The 19137-nt window shown below is 42.5% G+C and overlaps 1 protein-coding gene across 1 annotated transcript in view; it reads right to left on the minus strand.

Moving 5' to 3' along the window:
- Positions 1-18807, minus strand: part of LOC147898065 (Rhodanese/Cell cycle control phosphatase superfamily protein) — a 57493-nt gene extending 38686 nt beyond the window's left edge. The window contains exons 1-6 of the mRNA XM_087379621.1: positions 18538-18807; positions 18329-18406; positions 18031-18138; positions 7137-7233; positions 3018-3057; positions 2078-2152 (exon numbers count right to left, since the gene is read on the minus strand). Coding sequence (XP_087235747.1) covers positions 2078-2152; positions 3018-3057; positions 7137-7233; positions 18031-18138; positions 18329-18406; positions 18538-18714 — 575 coding nt within the window. The 5' untranslated portion in view covers positions 18715-18807. The remainder of the gene's footprint in view (positions 1-2077; positions 2153-3017; positions 3058-7136; positions 7234-18030; positions 18139-18328; positions 18407-18537) is intronic.
- Positions 18808-19137: the final 330 nt, after the last annotated feature.

The following is a 19137-nucleotide window of genomic DNA, read 5'->3' on the forward strand; positions in this document are numbered from 1 at the left end:
AGCCCTTGTTGGGGGCCTGACATGTCAGAGATAGAGTGGACACGGGTGGAGCGCCTGCAGATCCTCATGCTCTCATGGATGATCCGGGGGAAACCGTCTATACCACATCACATCATTCAGGCCGAGTTTGGTCCAGCTAGATGCAGCCTTTCAGACCATCACATATCTACACCGGGTTAGATCATATGGGGACTGCACGTTAGGGAGATAGAGATTGCCATGGTTGGCTCTCGATTCCTCCATGAAGTTGGCAGCAGAGGGAGACGAGCGATGCTGGTATGCACGGACTCACAGATGGTTTGTGAGACTAGGGTTCCACATCGATAGGATACCTCCTTTTCAGTACAGTTTAGATGCCCCTCCAATACTCCCACCCACCATTCCAATTGAGCCCCTCCAATACTCCCACCCACCATCCCAATTGAGCCACACACCAACCAAGTCATTCAAGAGGATCTCCTGCAGCTACACACCTTTAGGACCTGGTTGGAGCCGAGGGAGCTCCCAGTGAAGTTGAGTTTCTATAAAGATTACTGTCTTCGTATTTCGGAGGAGAGATTCATCACACCACCGAGGTACACTGAGCTTCCTATGCCTCACTCACTACGGATCTCCATCGGATAGTTTCGGGTATCATCACACCGCCTCCGCATAGAGAGCGGTAGAGCAGAGGGGACATATTGTGCGACTGTCATGAGGTTGAGTCGGAGGAGCATTTTATTTTCAGGTGCCCAGTGTACTACGAGATCCGAGGTCACTACCACTGCCTCTTCAAAGACGGCTCCGGGCTCCTTTCCAGATTCCTCGCCTACCCAGGTCAAAGATGCCTCGCAGCCTTCATTCACGAGGAAGTCCGACACAAAGAGTACTTACTCAGGTGACGAGGCTTGGCCACATCATCAGACACCTCTTAGAGCAGGATCACAGAGTTCTTCCCATCGAGTGACATTGATCGTCTAGTCTCTAGCCGCAGACGTGACAGAGACCCTGACCTAACGACCGCAGCACGACACGCGAGACATCAAGGGGGGACACAGATCACTGTGGGGGACCTCCTGTCATTGTTTAGACCTGAGATGCGTCTCATGGGAGCCACGGTGGCTCTGGTCTTGTGTCGAGCCTCGTCTAGGAGACCGAGACGCATGGCACACCTTGACGGGGGGCGCCAGTGTCCCATCATCGGCTATGCACCAGCCAGGGCGACATGACATACAGAGGCTTCCGCTCTGCTCCAGTCCTTTTCTTTTCTTTTCATTGTTACACCCAGATGTATTCGATTATATATGATCAGACTTAGGGTTCAGCACGGGTGATGATGCTCGTTTCAGTAGCTCCATCCTTACTGTGATTTGTATTAGGTTTTCTTTCAGTCTCATAGACCCATCGGTCTTCCGAAGACACTAATAAAATTTCTTTCTTTCTTTCTCCGTCAACAGGTTTTCTTGTGGAGAGCTTTGTTGGGTGTTCTTCCCCATGGACAGCTCTTGGCACGACGATATATTGCTTCCTCTATTTGTCGCAGATGTCTGGCTCCGAAAGAGACTGTGCCTCATCTCTTTTGGCATTGTCCTTCCTCTCGTGCTTTCTTGGACTTCCTTGGGCAGATTTTGAGAGCTCAGTTTCCTTAGATTGCTTTTGGCAAGTTCTTCTGGCTTTTTGGTGTACATCCATCCAGACAGGAGTTTGATTTCTTTTTTGTTTGAGTTCGGTACTGGGCACTCTGGACTCTCTGGAAGGATCGTAATCATAGGGTCTTTGGTGATCCTGTTTTTTCCATTTTCTCTTTCTTCAGACACTCTTTGCAGCAATTGCTTTTTGATTGCTTGCAATCTTGTGTCTTTGATCATGATGTATATTTGTCCTACAGTGAGATTTTCTCTTGATGTATTATAGCTCTCCCTTTCTGGGATAGCTTTTTTTATGATATAATGACTCAAAGATTCCACCAAAAAAAAAAAAAGTGTCTGTGTGTGAACACACACATGCACATCATACAATTGCAAAGATAAAGCATACTGAATGAAAGGAAATTTACTTAAGGAAATCCTACATCCTTAGCCAAGAAAAAAGTAATTACCTCAAACCTTTTTGGCAAGCGACAATGACATTTGAGTCCCTTGGTACCTTCTCTGTCACCTCAGGCATAAACTGGCTGGAACAAACAACTGTTTTAAGCACAATCCTTCCATTTATAAAGATAATACTCTCCCCAATCAATTCATAGTACACAACATAAATTTGAAAGTGATATTTTTTAGCTTTTTCAGGGAGAAGGGATGAAAATGCCTTCTCTTACAAAGGTTTATTTCAAAACCTGAGATCAGATCTTCATCTTCAACATAAATCTAAGAAAATTTTCTCATATGTTCAGAAACGCTGCATGGCCCATTTTGCCTCTCTGTAAGGACTATATATTGCCCCCAAGGACTAACCAGGTCACCACATGTCATGGTTGTCAAAGGAAAGGCCGTTGTGATCTCTTGGTAGAAGAGTTGACCTTTCCGCAGTAAATAGCCACTATCCTACAACCATTTAATATTTCCGAATGCTTACCCAAATTTCCACAATATAAGGAATCTTGAAATTATTGTGCTAAGGAGAATGTGGGTAGCTGAATTCCTGTGACGGTTGTGCATGGGGACTTCCTAATACAAGGACAAATCTCCAATACAAATCTAACCAGTATAAACAAACTACGCCTTGCTTTCATAAATCTGACTAAAAGGAAAAAAGGTTCATTATTTGAAAACCAATGTATAGGTTTAGGCTTTTCCAATCTGAAAATGAGTCCCCCCATTCTTGCAAACAAGCATAATATTGCATCTGCTTATAAGCTCATCCTTTTTATGTTCACCTCTGCACACATATCTTTTCATGAATTTTCCACTCGCATGCAAAATATAGTAAGCACATGCGCTTAAACATCTGAAAAGAGTGTTCTTTAAATCTTGTGTGGAATCCCTCCCCCTCCCCCCAAAAAAAGGCATCTGCCTGGATGCGAGATAAACCAAACTCACTCATTGAACTTCATCACAGGCATTCCACTCCACCAACCTCCTGCAAAATGTTAAACAACTCATTAGATAGAATACTAACCATTCTTCTCACACTCTTCAAAACACAATGGCATGGTTTTCAATTATATTAGCTACACTGTCTTGCACGCTTAAATAGAGTATGCACGTGGAAATGCCTGAATTGAACAATTTAAAGACAACGGATACTATTTAAGTTCAAAAAAATGAACAGAAAAAAGAAACAAACAAATTCAAGATTCCTTAAAGATACAAGCAGAGAATGCATAAATCTGCAACTATCTGACACACTATTAGCATGTCCTTGCTTGACTACTTGTGTTCTGCGCAACAAGTGGACATCAATTTGAGTATCTGCAATAATACCTTCATTACGGTTGTACATGAACAAGTGAGTGGTGGGGTTGGGGGAGCAAGAAGTGGGTAGCCTCAAGCATATCACATCATTATTTAGCATAGTTGCTCATTTTGAGGTACTTTTATGACATCAAAAGGACATTGTCATTTTGATACAATGTTGATTTTGGAGAAATAGTACATAACCTATGATCTACCACAGATCACAAATTGACATTTCTGTCTATAAAAAGGCATACAAGAAACCTTTCTCAAAGGACTTGGGTAATAGAGCATCAAAGACTTGGGCATTGTCAAATGCAACATAAAAAAGTAATATAGGCAACGTTTTCAAACAGGTGGTTGAATAGAGCAAAAGAAATATTAGTTGTTGACACAAAGATGTTGCGTGTTGCGGGGCACATGCTCAGCATCATCATGGACATAGTGAATGTTATATTACATTCATTGATGATGCACATGTAAGCTGTTTGTGTACTTAATGTCAGTTGTATGGGACCCACCAGCAAAGAAGATAGTTACTAGCAGAGATGTAGTGTTAGATAGCATGCCAAAGCACCCACCATGTCATGTAGGATCTTATCTACCAGAAATATTCCTGAGGCTTACAAAAAAAATTTTTAAGCTACAAGAGATTAGCTAGACCACCCATCTATCAGTCAATCATCATTACAGTGCAAAAAGGTTTGGAAGTACAACAATGATGTAAATAGTTAACATCTTCTAAACCTTTGCCATACTAGGCAAAGAGACTTGTGAATGTCAGGCTAGACAACACTGCTTCATACATTGTCTGTTGTGGAGTGTCAAAGACCCGACATCATATACAAAAGCAACTAGAGAAAACCATCAAATTGAAGCAATAGAAGAAAAATATAACACCATTTTAACAAACATGGGATTTGTTTATATATACATTTGTAAGACTAGAATATATATAATCGTACAATTTTAGATTTTTGATCCATTAAAAAATACAAATTCATAAGAAGTCACCATTCCTACAAAACCAAACTTAATGAAATAATTAAAATATGCAAAGCCAAATTGGCTGCAGAAGGTAATGCACATGAACAAGTAAAGACAAAAAAATTTGCACCTGTGCCAGAATAAACTTAGTGATAACTGTTTCACCATTGGCACACATGAAGCTAAACCATCGAATGGATGTAAAGTCTGCATTTCTCCCACATTTTTGAATGGAGATATGGAACAATCTACATGAATAAGATTTTGAAGTCAAAGAATATGAATATCTGAAATACAAACTTGAAAAATCATTATCCAATTCAAAGAAGGCACTAAAGGCATGATATACCACTTTGATTCCTACTTCCGATGACAAGGTCTTCTCCCAATGAAGACACAAGAGGGCATGACAGTGGAGAAGGAAGACACGACAATGTGTTCGACAACACAACAAAAAATACAAAGGGTCTTGGACTACAAAAGAAAACTCAAACCTCATGCTAGGAGGTCAAAATTTAGTTGAGTAGCTTACATTATTGTACCATTTCAATTGTACCCTTTAATTCTCCTCTCAACGATATGGCTGAAGCAATTATAGTAATGTCTCAAGAATTCCCAGGGTACCTAGCTTCTCATGGAGATCCAGCAATCTATGAGAGTCACCCAAACTAAAAAAGTACAAATTAAGCATGTCATATTACTCCTCTCTTGAGACCTCTCATCCATTAGCCTGTTCAAAGACCTGTGCTTTGTCAAAATATCTGCCACATAGTCTACAAATGGACAATAGATGAGCCATAATCAATACAAACCCAGATGTATCGATGATAGGCTTCAATGTGTTTTATGCAAGCATAGAAGCATAGTTACGTAAATGTTCGTTCAGATTCCAGAACAATTAGGATCATCTACCTCATTATGTGGCTTCTGATTAAGCTCAAATTCAATCATGAATGATGGCAGAATCTAGCATGAGAGATGCCTGCATTCTCTCTCTCTCCGAAGACAACATCCAGATCAATGATAATTCATCCAATATTGAGATTCCATAGTGTAAATATCCAACCAAAATGCATTTCGTTCCCTTGTCATCAAGGTTCGACCTGTGTTGTTGTGAAACAGAGCATATGCTGCCAATCAAAACGCTAGATGACTGATCTTGGGTGTATACCCTAAAGACAAAATGATACTCTCCAATGCCCTCTGTTGGTATATAAGTGTGACTGTAGCTACAGCCTCCCCCAAAAGGAGTCATGCAACACCATTTTGTCGTGAGTATGAAGCATAGACACCTAATACCTAATTGCACGTGCTTTTATATATGCTTTGAAAACATCTGGCATATATTCATCCCATATCACTTCCAAACTATTTGGTTTCCAGATTAGAAGTGACTTATTTTTAAAGGTGAAGGCCATGTGAAACAGAAAGTCATCAATAAAAGTAGAAATATCGAGATCTCCCAGGTGTAACATATTCATGGGTCCACAGATGCCATTGTGTACAAGCTGCAATATTTTGATAGCAGTTACTATAGATGGCACTTTACCAAGAATACACCACTCACTACAGTGCAGGTTGAGTATGGAATCCGTATGGCATGAGTACCTAACAACATGTTTTGGCACGTTAGATACATGCCATTGGTTTTTAAACCACGCCTCCAATTATTAAATATATAATTACACCACTCACTATGGTTGTAGGTTGAGTATTGAAAGTTCAGAATGGCACGAGTACATCACAACATGTTTTGGCACATTAGGTACATGCCATTGCTTTTTAAACCACCCTCCAATAATTATACATATATCATACATATTATTTGGCGACAAATGCTGAAACTCTACCTTATAGACCTATACTTATATGATTATCTACAAAATCTAAAGAACTAAACAATCAGCCTGTACCATATTTGCTTATGAAGCTTAAACCATGAACATTTAACTTTTAGCAGTAACATATAACATATTACATTCAAAAGCTCTAAGATCTAAGATCTTTTAATTGGTAATTTCGTAATGATTGGCATTTAATTTCCAAAACGTCATTACTGACTTAAACCAGTTTTTGTCTTGACTTTGTGAGATAAACCCAGAGCCTGTGGCAATACGATATCCCTTCTCAAATCATCAATGTCCATAATGATACTTAAATCAAACCTCCAAATCTTTGGACTTCACAGGTAAACTGCCAACACCCAATTTGTCATCATGTTTGCATTAAATCTGAAACCAGCCCAAAGGCACTATATCTTTATCACAACAAGACCTATTAGCGCCATAAAATTTTAGACTGCAGCATTCATTATATGGATTACATGCAATAATGCCCATCTCATCTTCCTCAATGCTTATGAGGTGAAGGATAAACTGAAAAAGCTTCCTGTTTAGTTTAGTTTTTTTATATAAAGAAGACTTCTATTAAGTATCACGAGATGCATGAGAAAACCCTCCTCAGAAGGAAATAGAAAACAATCAAGGTTGAGGCTGAAAATGCCATCTCAACCCCTTAGTAATTGCACATAGCTACAAAGACAAGAAGTATGCTTTCTATGAAACACGAGAAAAATTAGTCTACGATGAACATTGGCATCGATAAACCCGCAAATTCTTTGCAAAAGTAAATGCTTTCCACTGTGATAAGAAATTTGACATTTTAACTGCCCATTTAAATTCCATTGATCCATTCTCTTGAGATTTGGGACTAAATGATCAAAAAGAGATTGAGATAAAGAATTTTTACGAGGAAAATACTCTGAGCATTACAGACCCATAGAAAAATTCGAGAGCTTTCTGAACAATGTTCCCGAATCAAAGCCCTTTTCCACCTCAAATATTGGAATCCATAAGGAATCTTTGACCCAAGCCTGCAACACATTACATTGCTAATTAAAATACAGTGCCGATACCGTTCGTGTCATGTAACCCAAGAGCACTAAGAATCAGAATTTAGAAAAGGATTGGTTTCATGTGGAATTGATAAAGTAAAGGCTTAAATAACAACATGCAGAAGAAGCCATAGTGAAAAAATATGGTTTAGAGCCTTCAAAATATGGAAGTAATGCATTTGAGAGGGGGGAAGGGGAATATGAGGGAGATAATAAAGCAAGCCCCAGACCCCGTATAAATACATCATTTGGAGAGGCCTAACATGAGCTTAACAAATGCATAAAAACCTTCAAAAATGCTTACAAAATTGTGAATCATATCATAGTTACCAAGGAACACAAGCGTCCAATGCAAGAACGACAACATTTTGGGTTGGGGGAACGTGGACCCGGATGGGAATGCCACATCATCAAAATACATGGACATATGCCAATAGAGGTGAACGGGGAAGATGAAGTTGCCACAAGCACTGTGGGAAATAACAAGCCCCTTAAAATAAGTCTCACCTTAAAAAGATGCTTCAACATGATGAAATTACAAGCAAAGCGTGTGTTAGAATACTTCAAGAGTTTTTTGGGAATAGCTTGCAAAAAATTCCCAAAATATAGTGGTGGCAAGTGATGAAAGCAACAACATGATTGCCCATCTCAATGGAAGGCTCCACCCAATCCAACTACCAAGGTCTTTCAAGAGATTATTCAGCCCATGTACTGTGCAAGGAGTGAAAGTAATGTAAGAGTGCTTATCCTCAAGAATCTTCCTTGCTACCCTATTGGAATACTCACCATTGTAAACAAATTGAATTGTCCCGGTATGGCCTTGTAGGCTAGATAGGAGATTTAGTCGTCGTACACCTAGTTCACTTAGGATATTTTTGTCCTTAGTCAACTAGTCGACTTTAGGGCCATATATTGGCCACTCTTGTACTTTCTTCAGTATCCATTTTGCAAGTACACTCAGTTCCTTTGGATTGTTGTTTGCTCCCTTGCATTCCATCTTGGTTCCATTGCTTCCCGCACCCAACAATGGTATCAGAGCAGCTTCTCTTGCTCCTACTTGCCTTCCCGCGTGCTCACCTTCAGCTCAGCTCCCATCCAACTCTTCAGCTCGTTTTTGCAGTTTACAGCTCAATTTTGAACTTGACCTATGTTTCAGCCTGCTCCGAACCTTTAGCCAGTAGTCCCGCTGACTCTTATTGGCCCATTGCCTATACAAGAACAGCCCCGGAAGAGCTGCAACTATTCTACACATATTTTTGGAGCTGCCCAACAGTCTCCAAAGTGTTTTTTACCGGTTTGGTAAAAGAGCAAAGAAACGAAAGACGGACGGATTGGAGAAAGGTGAGACAATTTTGGCTTTTCAGTAATTTTAGAGTCGAAAGATGAACATGTGCCTAAAATTTAAAGTCTATGCAATCAAGAGACACCTGACAAGAACTAAACCCACACCCATGTTTCTTGTCTTCAAATAGCTAGCCAGAATCAGCACAAACAATAGTGCGTTTTCCATGTATGTGAATAGACCAACAGGGAAATTGCACCAAAAAGAGGGCAAATGCTCCCAATGCCAAATATCCCTGTAATAGACTGCAAATGTACCAAAAGCCCCAAAAAACATGACAGATCTGATGGCCCCAAAGTCAATACAGCTATCCTGCAAATGCAAGCTCCAAACAGCAAAATTGAGCTGGAAAAGAGCATGGAGCAGAAAATAACAGCTGAAACGGAGCTGAAACTGGCAGAGAAAGTATCAGAGATTGAGTCAACAGTATGGACAAGGTTTGACAGTGATTCCATACTGTCGTATAGACAGGTCGTACGGATTTTATTTTATTTTTTGGGTCAAAATGCCGCAGGTATGATTTGCACTTGTACAGACAAATTTACAGTAGTTTTTCACGATGAAATCTGCAGAAAAACGCTAAAAACAGTTTTTGGCAACGGATTTTAATCCTCTATGTGGATGACATGCTTGTTACTGGGCCCGATACACCAAAAATTGCAGATTTGAAAGCTGATTTGCAGAAATCATTTGCAATGTTCAGATATGGGCAGGTTACACTACTATTTGGGCATCCAGTTTGCTAATGTTGAGGGGGGCATAATGATGAGTCAATCCAAATATATTGGACAGCTCTTGCAGTGCTTCCAATTCGAAGATTGTAAGCCGGTTTCTACTCCATTAGAATCTGGCTTCCATTTCTTGGGAGTGCCCCCAAATGGGCCACTCTTTACCAGCAGGCTGTGGGCTGCCTTATATACTTATGTCATACCTCGCCTTATCTCAAGTATGCCGTTTCCTAATTAAGCATGTACGTGCACAAGCCCAACACACGGCATTGGCAAGCAGTGAAGAAAGTTTTTCGTTACTTGAAGGCCACGCAACATTTGGGATTGTTCTATGTGATCAATCTTTCCTAGTATTGCATGCCTACATGGACAGTGATTGGGTAGGTTGTTATGATGCCCAGTGATTGGGCAGGTTGTTATGACACCTATGTGTTGCACAGTGGCAAGTTTCATGCTTGGTTCCTCATGCATTTCTTGGTTCAGCAAGAAGCAGCCTATAGTTGCTACTTTAAGTTGTGAAGCTGAGTACAAAGTAACCTTTAGAGCTGCCGTAGAGTGTGTTTGGCTACAGAAGTTGCTTTCAAATCTTCATGTCAACCATAAGACTTCTAATATCATCTACATTGACAGTCAGAGTGCTTTGGCCATTGCCTGTAATCCAATGTTTCATGCGTGTACGAAATACATTGAGGTACACTATCATTATGTTCATAGTTTTTTCCCATACATTTCCATATGGCATACACATACGGGTTTGGAATGATGGAATGAGTATGGCAAAATGCCCCTCGCTGAACCATACGCGGCCCTAAAATTTTTCATACTTTCAAAACAGAAGGTATAGGAAATGTTATTAACAAGTTCAAGTTTCAAATTTCCACTACTTACGCAATCCAAAAACATATCTTAAACCATAAACAATTATAGAATATAGATTCACAAACATTGAAAGACTCATCACTTCATAATTCATCAATTGCCAGATATTGAATGATCAAGGATTGAAGAGTCATGAGGCTTAAAACTTTAAAAGACCAGTCTAGGAAAAAATTCCAACTTCCAACTTTCAAGCATCAAAGCTGAAAAGTCTAAAAGCCTAGCAAAAAGAAATGATCCGGCAAAAAAGGAATGCGGCTACAAATTCAAGACTCTAGCTTCAGTGTGCTAGCTGTAGAGTCTCAACAGTAAAGTTTTTCCTCTTTCTCTCCCTGATCATCATCATCATCAAAATCTCAACCCCCCCCCCCCCCCCAAAATTTTTTTCTCTCTGTCAAGTATGAATACATCTTTTTTCCAGATGTTTGCAAACATTTGGTATCCATACCATACGCGTATGGAAAAACCATGATTCATCGGGGAGGAGTGTATGATGTTCCAAATGCTGCAATCTCCTTCATCACTTTTTTTTTTTTTGGCAAGAAGAAGTAAATTATATTAATGCTTGAAAAAACCCTACAACCAACTTCCAGTAGGAGCTGTTGATGAAAACAAAGAAAAGACCTGGTTGCCAGCTACAATAACAACCATCCGTTTTCGGATCTCACGGCTCATCGCCTAGAGAGAGTCCGAAACAAGAGCTAGCACCCATGCTAGCGGTCTATATGCCCAACAAATACCCCTTGCGGAAAGGGTGTAGAAAACTCCTGCCGGCCATGTCTGGCAAAAACGCTCCCGCCTCTTGACAGTCGCTCTCAAGCCTGGAGTACCACACTCCCAAATGGCGCGCAATGTGAAGATGATATCCTGCCAGATGGCTACTAGAGTAGCCGTCGGAGGTATCGACTGACCCCCCATCACCCTGCTACAACTGGCCACCCATACGTTCCAGGCAGTGATGCTAGAGACAGTCTCCCAAAAACCATCCTCCGAGAGAGCTGGTGGGCATGAGCGGGTGGGCTGAACTGCGTCATGGATTTCAATCCGGGAAACCTCCTGTCCATGTATCCTATTAGCCGGCGTGACAGGGTCAATCACAAAGGCGTGGCCTCCCTCCGTGAGCTAGGCCACCATCCCCCACGTGAAATCCATGCTCATCCTCTACATGCTAGCAACAATCTTGACGGCCGCCAACCAAATTCTATGTGCAGCGTGCAGGAGAACTCCACAGAGCATCTGCCATCAATCCGCCTCTGCTCTAGCCAGGGGCCGATGGGTAGACCTCAGTGTGCCAACAGCTAGAAGTAAGAGATCTTCCGCGGCACAAACTCGTCCATAGGCGGGGCCAAAATCAGCCTCTGACCTCACATGGGGCATCCTGCTCTAGCCAGTGGTTCCCCCTCGAAGGAGACCAGTGGTATACGAGAAGGAGACCTTATCTATCCGGTCTAAGTGCCCTATGTGGGCGGGCCAAAACCACTCCCTTGATCCCACTGAAGGTCGCACAAGGGTCTACCCTCCCAAATCCAAAGGCGCTAAACCGCTCCCTCTGGGGTCAATAAGATGATGGAGGGATCGATGTACCAAGTCTTGCCAAGCGACCCACAATCCTAACCCGCTCCCACTCCAAGTCCACCTCTATCTCCTCCTCCAACTCTGACTCGTCCTACAAAGAGCCTCCTAGTCCCACCCGATAGAAATGATACTGGGGGGAGGGGGAGCCAAGAGACTCCCAAAAAAAGCGAATCCGGAGTGGTACCCCTGTCTGCGAGAACTATCCTGGCCAGTAATGGGGGGTCCAGGGGCTCCGTAGTCCCTCCCACCAGGAGTCTGGGATCACCTTCTCAATCTCCTACATCCTGATACCTGCTCCTCAAAGGTAGGAGAGGGCCTGTCTGCGGGCCTCTGTCTCTCTAGGAAGTCGTATCCATGTCCCAAAGAATCTGGCCGGTCCCCTATCCCATTGTGCCCATCCGATGTGAGTTTGTTGCCCAAGCATGCGCCCCTCCAGGTCTCTGACATCTGGGTTTCATCACATTAATGAAGTATGGATTGCTTGTTAGGAATGAAAGTCCGTGGGGAGGTGCCAACCCTAATTCAACAACCCCTCTCACCAACCACATTGGCATCCATCGATGAAGATGCTCCAATAACTCCTGTGTCGTAGCCCTCTGGATCATTGCGGTGTCGATGTAGCTTCCGGGCTTTTCATCCAATGGCTCTTGCTCCGCCATGTCCGGCTCTACTTCAGCACCTAGTCTGGTACATAGGTCCATCCTTAGTAGCACTTGATGGCACCACCTCCTTCAGTCATGAGCCCCCCTTCAAACTTGAGCACTCTAGGTACCAACATCCTATTGTCCCCCTCATGATAGGCGAATAGCTTGAAGTCCTCTAGACACTATGCTCTCAGGGTCCATTTCAACCCGTTCTCTATCTCGCTAGGTCTGCAACCAAACAGCATTACATCCCAGGCATAAATCTAGATTACCTGAACCGTAAAGCCCCATGTGTGGTTTTGTGTTGTCCCTCTCTAAGTCACATCCTCCGTCTGACCCTGCGTCCTCATGTCCCGTCGAAGAATCCCACTGTGTGCCAGCAACACTAGCTGTGTCAGCAACACTAGCCAAGCATCCAGATGGATCTAGGCACTCATCATTGTTCATCACCTTCACAAAAGATTCTAACGCCTCTTCTCACCATCTCTCAATGTCGGACATCCTAACAGTAATACTGGGGTCCATATACCTAATCTTAGGAGCACTGGGAGATTGCCATCAAGAAAAGTTCTTCTCTAACTACCAACTGAGCTGACTCCTCTAACTCTGAGCTAGTCCCCTTCTTCGGATCAGCCTTTTTCTTTTTGCACACCTTCACAAAACGTCCTGGCTCATCACAATAGAAACATTTCTTCTCTTTTTTCCTCTTCTTCTTGTTCTCTTCATCTGAAGATTCTGCTTCGTCGTCAAATTTGTCCTTCTTGGGCTTGCCTTTGCCAGGCTTACCCTTGCCCTTGCCTTTGCTCATGTTCTGAGCTACTAGGGCTTCATCATCCGTTCCATCATACTTCTTTTCCCGAGCTTCTTGTTGCAGCAACAATAGAACGAGCTCCTGGTTGCTTCTTTATGCAGATGATGTGGTTGTTTTCACTAATAGTGAGAGCAAGATGCAACAAATGATGGATATACTCGGCATATTCCGTTTGGAAAGTGGGCTGGCTGTTAATGTTACCAAAACTAAACTCATGACAGTCAAAACTATACAGCCAAGCAACCCCCCCTCAATCTCATACATGGGTCAACTAGTTGATACAGTGCACTCATTCAAATACCTAGGCATTGAAATTCCAGCCAATAATAAATGGAGCAGCTGTGTGCAACGGAGACTTGATGCAGGATGGGGAAAGTATTACCAATTTGAAAATGACTGCAGTAATAGCAATACAAGAAGATGGCATGTACGAAACATGATTTGTGGGGCATATGTGATACAGACAGTGCTCTATGAAGTAGAGGTGTGGGGTGGGAGTATATCATCCTCGAAATGGAATGATTTGGAAAAAATGCAGAAATCTTTTATTAGGAGACACCTTGGCATCAAGGCTACTACACCCTACTCTCTGCTACTTCTAGAGACAGGATGCTTACCCATAGAGTTACATGCTTTAAAGAAGATACTTAGATACATTACAAAGGTCAAAGGCATGGATGCTGAAAGGCTGCCAAAGAGGGCATGGGGAGAAAGTCAAAAGCCCCAAAAGACAAACAAGAGCAAGATTTTGGCATCTGGATGGGCACTAGATCTGAGAAATTGGTTCAGGAAGTGGGAGGTAGAGGAGTACTTGAACTACTCACCAGAGGAGGTAGATGAAGATGCTTTTCATCGTGACCTGCTGAATGCACTACACAGGAAATGGCAAATAGCTAAAAATAGAGATAAGTTCAAGTACTACTGCACATTTATCAACCCCCAATATTGGCCCACTTATACGGCAGAGGAGTCAGCCACGCAGAAGTACATTTGCACACCTATGGCAATGCATAAGCGGAGGGCTTTGGCTTCATTTCGCACCTGATCACATCAGCTGCAAATTGAAATAGGAGGATGGAAAGACATGCCAAGAGAGAGCAGAATATGCCAATTATGTGACCAGGGTATGCTAGAAACAGAAGAACACATGGTAATGATATGCCCTTACTATGCACACATTAGGAAAAAGTTCAGCTCTCTTCTTGAGGGACATAACAGACTGGCTGATTTGCTACATAAGGCGTCACCCTCAGCTTTAGGAAAATTTGTATCTAAGCTTTTCAAGCACAGAAACTCACCCAGACATAAAGGTAGTTTCTCTTATTACCCTCCCCTTTGAGGGAGGAGTCTTTATGTATGTCAAGGTTTTGTATTGTTTCAGGTCCCATAGGCCGATTTTTGGTCTTCAGAGGACGATAATATATTCTTCTTCTTTCCTCATCCATACCTCCATACCTCATCCGTACCCCGTCCATACCTCCGTACCTTCGTCGTCCATACAGCCCGTTAGCAGGCAGCCAGTACCATACAGTCCCGCCATCCGTACCTCCCCCCCATCCGTACAGCCCGTTAGCAGGCAACCAGTACCGTACCGCCCGTCAACAGAAGCCGTACCTCTCCATTCATACCTCTTGCTCCGTACCTATTAGAAGCAACTAACCCACCCTAACCCTGAGTTGGGCTAAACCCCCAACCCAACCTGGGGTTTAGGTTAAGCTAAGGGGTTCAAACAAACAGCCAACTATGGACTACTGGCCTACCCTCTCCTCCAAGTCCCCCTCAACTCCCTCAACTCCTTCAACATCCATCAAGACTCGGTACTCTACAATTGCAGCCATGACACCCTCTCCATATGCACGGAATTACCAACAAGAAGGCTCAAAACAACCCATCCTTGGGCAACACGATCAAATCTTTTATCTGCAGCGGGAAGTGAGAGAGCTACGATTGGAACTGGCAGAAGTAAAAGCTCAACTTCACATTCTAGAAGGGCCTGGTAAGCAGGCAGTAATTGATGAGGCTGTAAAATCTTGTAAGGATTCCCCCGCTACCTTGCAGCTAGTCTCTACAGTCAAAGATCTTGTTCACACTGAAGTACAAACTGCTAAGAAGGAAGTGATTGTGGAAGTGGACACCAAAGCATATAAGTCAAATATTCAAGCAGAGATTAAAGAACACGAAGCTAGATGTGATAATGTGCTGAAGATTAGAATAGGGGGACTCCCAGAAGATTGGTACAAAGAGGAGGACACATATAGTGAAATATTGACAAAGATCAAAGCAAGCTTGCCCAACATTGAATGGGTGGATGATGATGAGCAGGATGATGACGACTCCAAGACAGCTTCTATTTTGCACTATAAAGGTCATGCTATCCTTACACTGAAGTCAAAAGATATGTGGATTAAGCTTCTTCAACAATTTTACAAGTTGCGGGCATGTCATGATATGATTATTTGTATTAGATCCTAGTGGATCATTCTAAGGAATCTCGCGATTACCCTATGATTGTAACATTGTAAATTGGCCAATTGAATATAATAAAATATGCACATATGCATTAGGTCTCATGGTGTGTGAGTATGGGCATTTACATGCATATGAATTGTGGCTTGAAATGAGCATGTAGGAGAGTCTAGTTAAATACACTCACGTGGGCACTCCTTTCACCCCATTTGGAGGGCCAATCTCTCTCAAGTTCTGCATCATTCTCACACATGAGCATCCTGAATCCAAGATCGTGACACATCCTTTCCATTATGTTCTTCTTTTGAATGGGAGGGGAGGTCACGATTCGTGGCGATAACCTTTGATTAAAGGATGGTTCCATTAATGTACACTTGTGAAAGGGTATACCCTTTCAATGGGAGATTTCCCATGACGCACAAACCTTCATGAGAGCCACAACTTTATGCAAGAGGCACTCTTTCGAGAAGAGAAAGCTTCTATTTGACGCAATGTAATCCACATAAAGCATCATACCCGTCTCAAGGGCTGCACACCTCTTCATGCACATACCCTTATCTTCGCTAATGATATTAGATTACTACTAGACCTATCAACTACAAGATCCGAAGTTATTGGTAGTGCTGACTCTCCATTCCACCAGCCCCTCGGCTGCCCAATGGTCACTAGCTAGTCATATCCACTACATCTTTTAAAGCCCCACAGCATCATAATTTTGCCACCACCAACTTGCTTGCTTTTGATCTTATAGAAGTCTTATTTGATTTTGGCAGCAATGGGCCAGATAGCTCCGAAACATGGACAATTTTATTCAGCTATGTGCCATGTGCAGGCGCACAAGGAGCTAAAGGCTGTTACTGTATATCCAACTAGAAGGCATTATCCCTGCCAAACCCAGCAATACCCTCCCGCATATTAATGCTGGGGACCACCAGCCTGGTTAACTTTTCAATACATTGCAGCAGTTGTATTTGATTATGGTAGGATGGGGGACATGAACAATAAGCAAATAGCCACAAGGACTAAGTAGCACTTCTCCAATCTTTTGTTTCATGAAGCCTTATATGGGTACATAATATAGTAGCTTAACAGGTTCCAGAGGTGCAAATCAAGCTCCATGGGTGGATAGACATATGGAACTTTTCACAGGACTACAAGATAAAAAGTTGAGCGAGTATTTCCCTAGGGGGCATAATGTAGACTGCCGCCTTCTGTTCTGCACCGTAGAGGACTCTCATCATACTCAACATAGAAGAATTACAGTAACTCCAAAGACTCTGAGCAGCCTTGGGTGCAGGCTGAACCCTGCAATAATAGTAATGACCATCATGTGCACATAGGTAGGACTTCTTCAGGAATTTCACATTTTATTCAAGAGAGATGCAACAATTGGCAGTTAAAGTTGCGTGACAGAATTTAATACAGCAAGCGCACAGGCAAGTCTTCACCAAGGTTTAATCAATTTACAAGATAATAAAATGGAATCGTCACACGCATGATTGCTGCGTAGGTAACAGGTTACAACGGCAGTAACCTCAGCAATGTTAATGCCACAGTTGATAGATTGTCAAGAAGGGAAACCCATGTTAAACCAGTTGTCATTTGCACAAATAACTCCTCACAGCAGTACCAAAATGGTGCTAGGGTAGCTTCTCCTCTAAACTCATAGATGAACCTCCTACGCACGTCCACAATCTTCTCCAGATGGGCTACAATGTCCCAGTCCCAATCAGCATTGTCCATATGATAGAGCTTTCATTTGATCAACTTCGAGACTTGCACTCACATACGTTGTAGAGAGACTAATTGGGTCCAGTCACCTCAAGATGAGAAACCCGAGGCCTGCTTCAAGCTCCATCATTGACCAGCCTAATTGCAAAGGCATGGGACTAGACCCTCTATGATAAATGGCTTCACTCCAGCTCCAAGGATCTAGCAACACCTCCTCCAAGCATTCTGTAGTTCAAGTCGAAGAGAGTATTATTGTCTCTCCTTTCATGCAATCTTACTTGGTTCGTCTGCAATTTGAACTGTCTGGATGGGTTAGCTTAGTCTAGCATTATAGCTCTCTGTTGTAGTACCTTCAAAGTAAGATATATGAGGCACCGGGCCTTTTTTCCCCTTCCCGTGTAATCTAATTTGCTTTCAGTCTGCAATTCGGAGTTTTATGAAATTAGTTTAGTCTAGCATTTACAGGCTTCTTGTTCAAATACCTGCAAAGAATAATGTGAATTTTACCTTCGACAGAGATGTAATATTCTAAAGCATATAAATTCTCGTTTGTAACCACCTTGCTCAGATTTATGTATGGATCATGACGTGACATCGACTTACTTTTTTTCGCTCTGTTGAAGGACGAACGTCAAGAAGGCAATGGTCCGACAGTTGTAATACATAACCCGCTTGCTTCGGTGAAATGGCTCTAACTTTTCCATCACGAACCTGTTAAAATTTACTAAATTCAGGAACTACAAAGAGCGAAAACCAATACATACACTATGGACGTAACCATAATCACTAGAAATCTTAGATAGCTAAGTATGTTATAAATGCGAAAACGCAAGAACTAGACACACACCAATAAGAATATGCGCAGCTTAAAAATGAAGACAGTCAACAAAAGCTTTCGTACCTGGGACCGCCAACGCTTCTCAGCTGCGGCCATTTCCTTCATTTGCTCTGCCAAATCCTCAGAGCGTAATGTTTTACTCTTTTGACACAACGAGGACAGGTAAGCCCAATGAGTTAAGAAGCTAAAAGAAGCGCCTGAAAGCGTGCTACCAAAATGGGGATCAAAATGCAGCAGGCAGAGATCAAAAAAATGAGATTGAAAGAGCGTACCCAGAAAGAAGATGATGGTCTAAGGGAGAGAGAAGGGGCAGAGCAGGGAAGGACCAAGGAAGAGAAGGATTGAGAAGGTGCAAAGGAGGCGAGATGGGCAGCAGAATGAGTGCAAGGCAGTGATGAGGAGATTGGCAAAGGGTCTGTGAAAAGGTGGCGAGATTGAGCTACAGCCATGCTTTGCTCGCTTCAATTCTTGAGCACCCTTTCAAATGCTTCTACATAGTAACTTTTAAGTGCTTTTGTGCTTGTTTCCCCTGTTCGTTATCCACAATCTACATCCCACAACCCTCCTCCAACACCTTGTCAATCTACAGCCAAGTAGTTCCCACGGTGGAGGGGGTCTTGATACTTGAAATATAATTTCTTGAAATTAAATAGTTCTAAGATCCCTCCTTGAGACCCAGCAGAGCGGGTCTCTAACCCGTCGTAGACGGATCATGTTACTCGTATATTTTCTAATAGAGAAGGTTCCACTTGGCACTTAGAGGATAGTCAGGTTCTAAGCAAAGGGGGGCTCCATGTGGCAAAGAGAGAGAGTGGAGAGAGAGGACGGTATGTTTTTAAAAGGTGGATCCCTAGCCCATCATAGACCGATCA

Source organism: Dipteris shenzhenensis, chromosome 9 (assembly GCF_047967505.1).
Source record: "Dipteris shenzhenensis isolate YYH24624 ecotype China chromosome 9, Dip_SZ_1.0, whole genome shotgun sequence".
In the NCBI taxonomy this organism is placed as follows: domain Eukaryota; kingdom Viridiplantae; phylum Streptophyta; class Polypodiopsida; order Gleicheniales; family Dipteridaceae; genus Dipteris; species Dipteris shenzhenensis.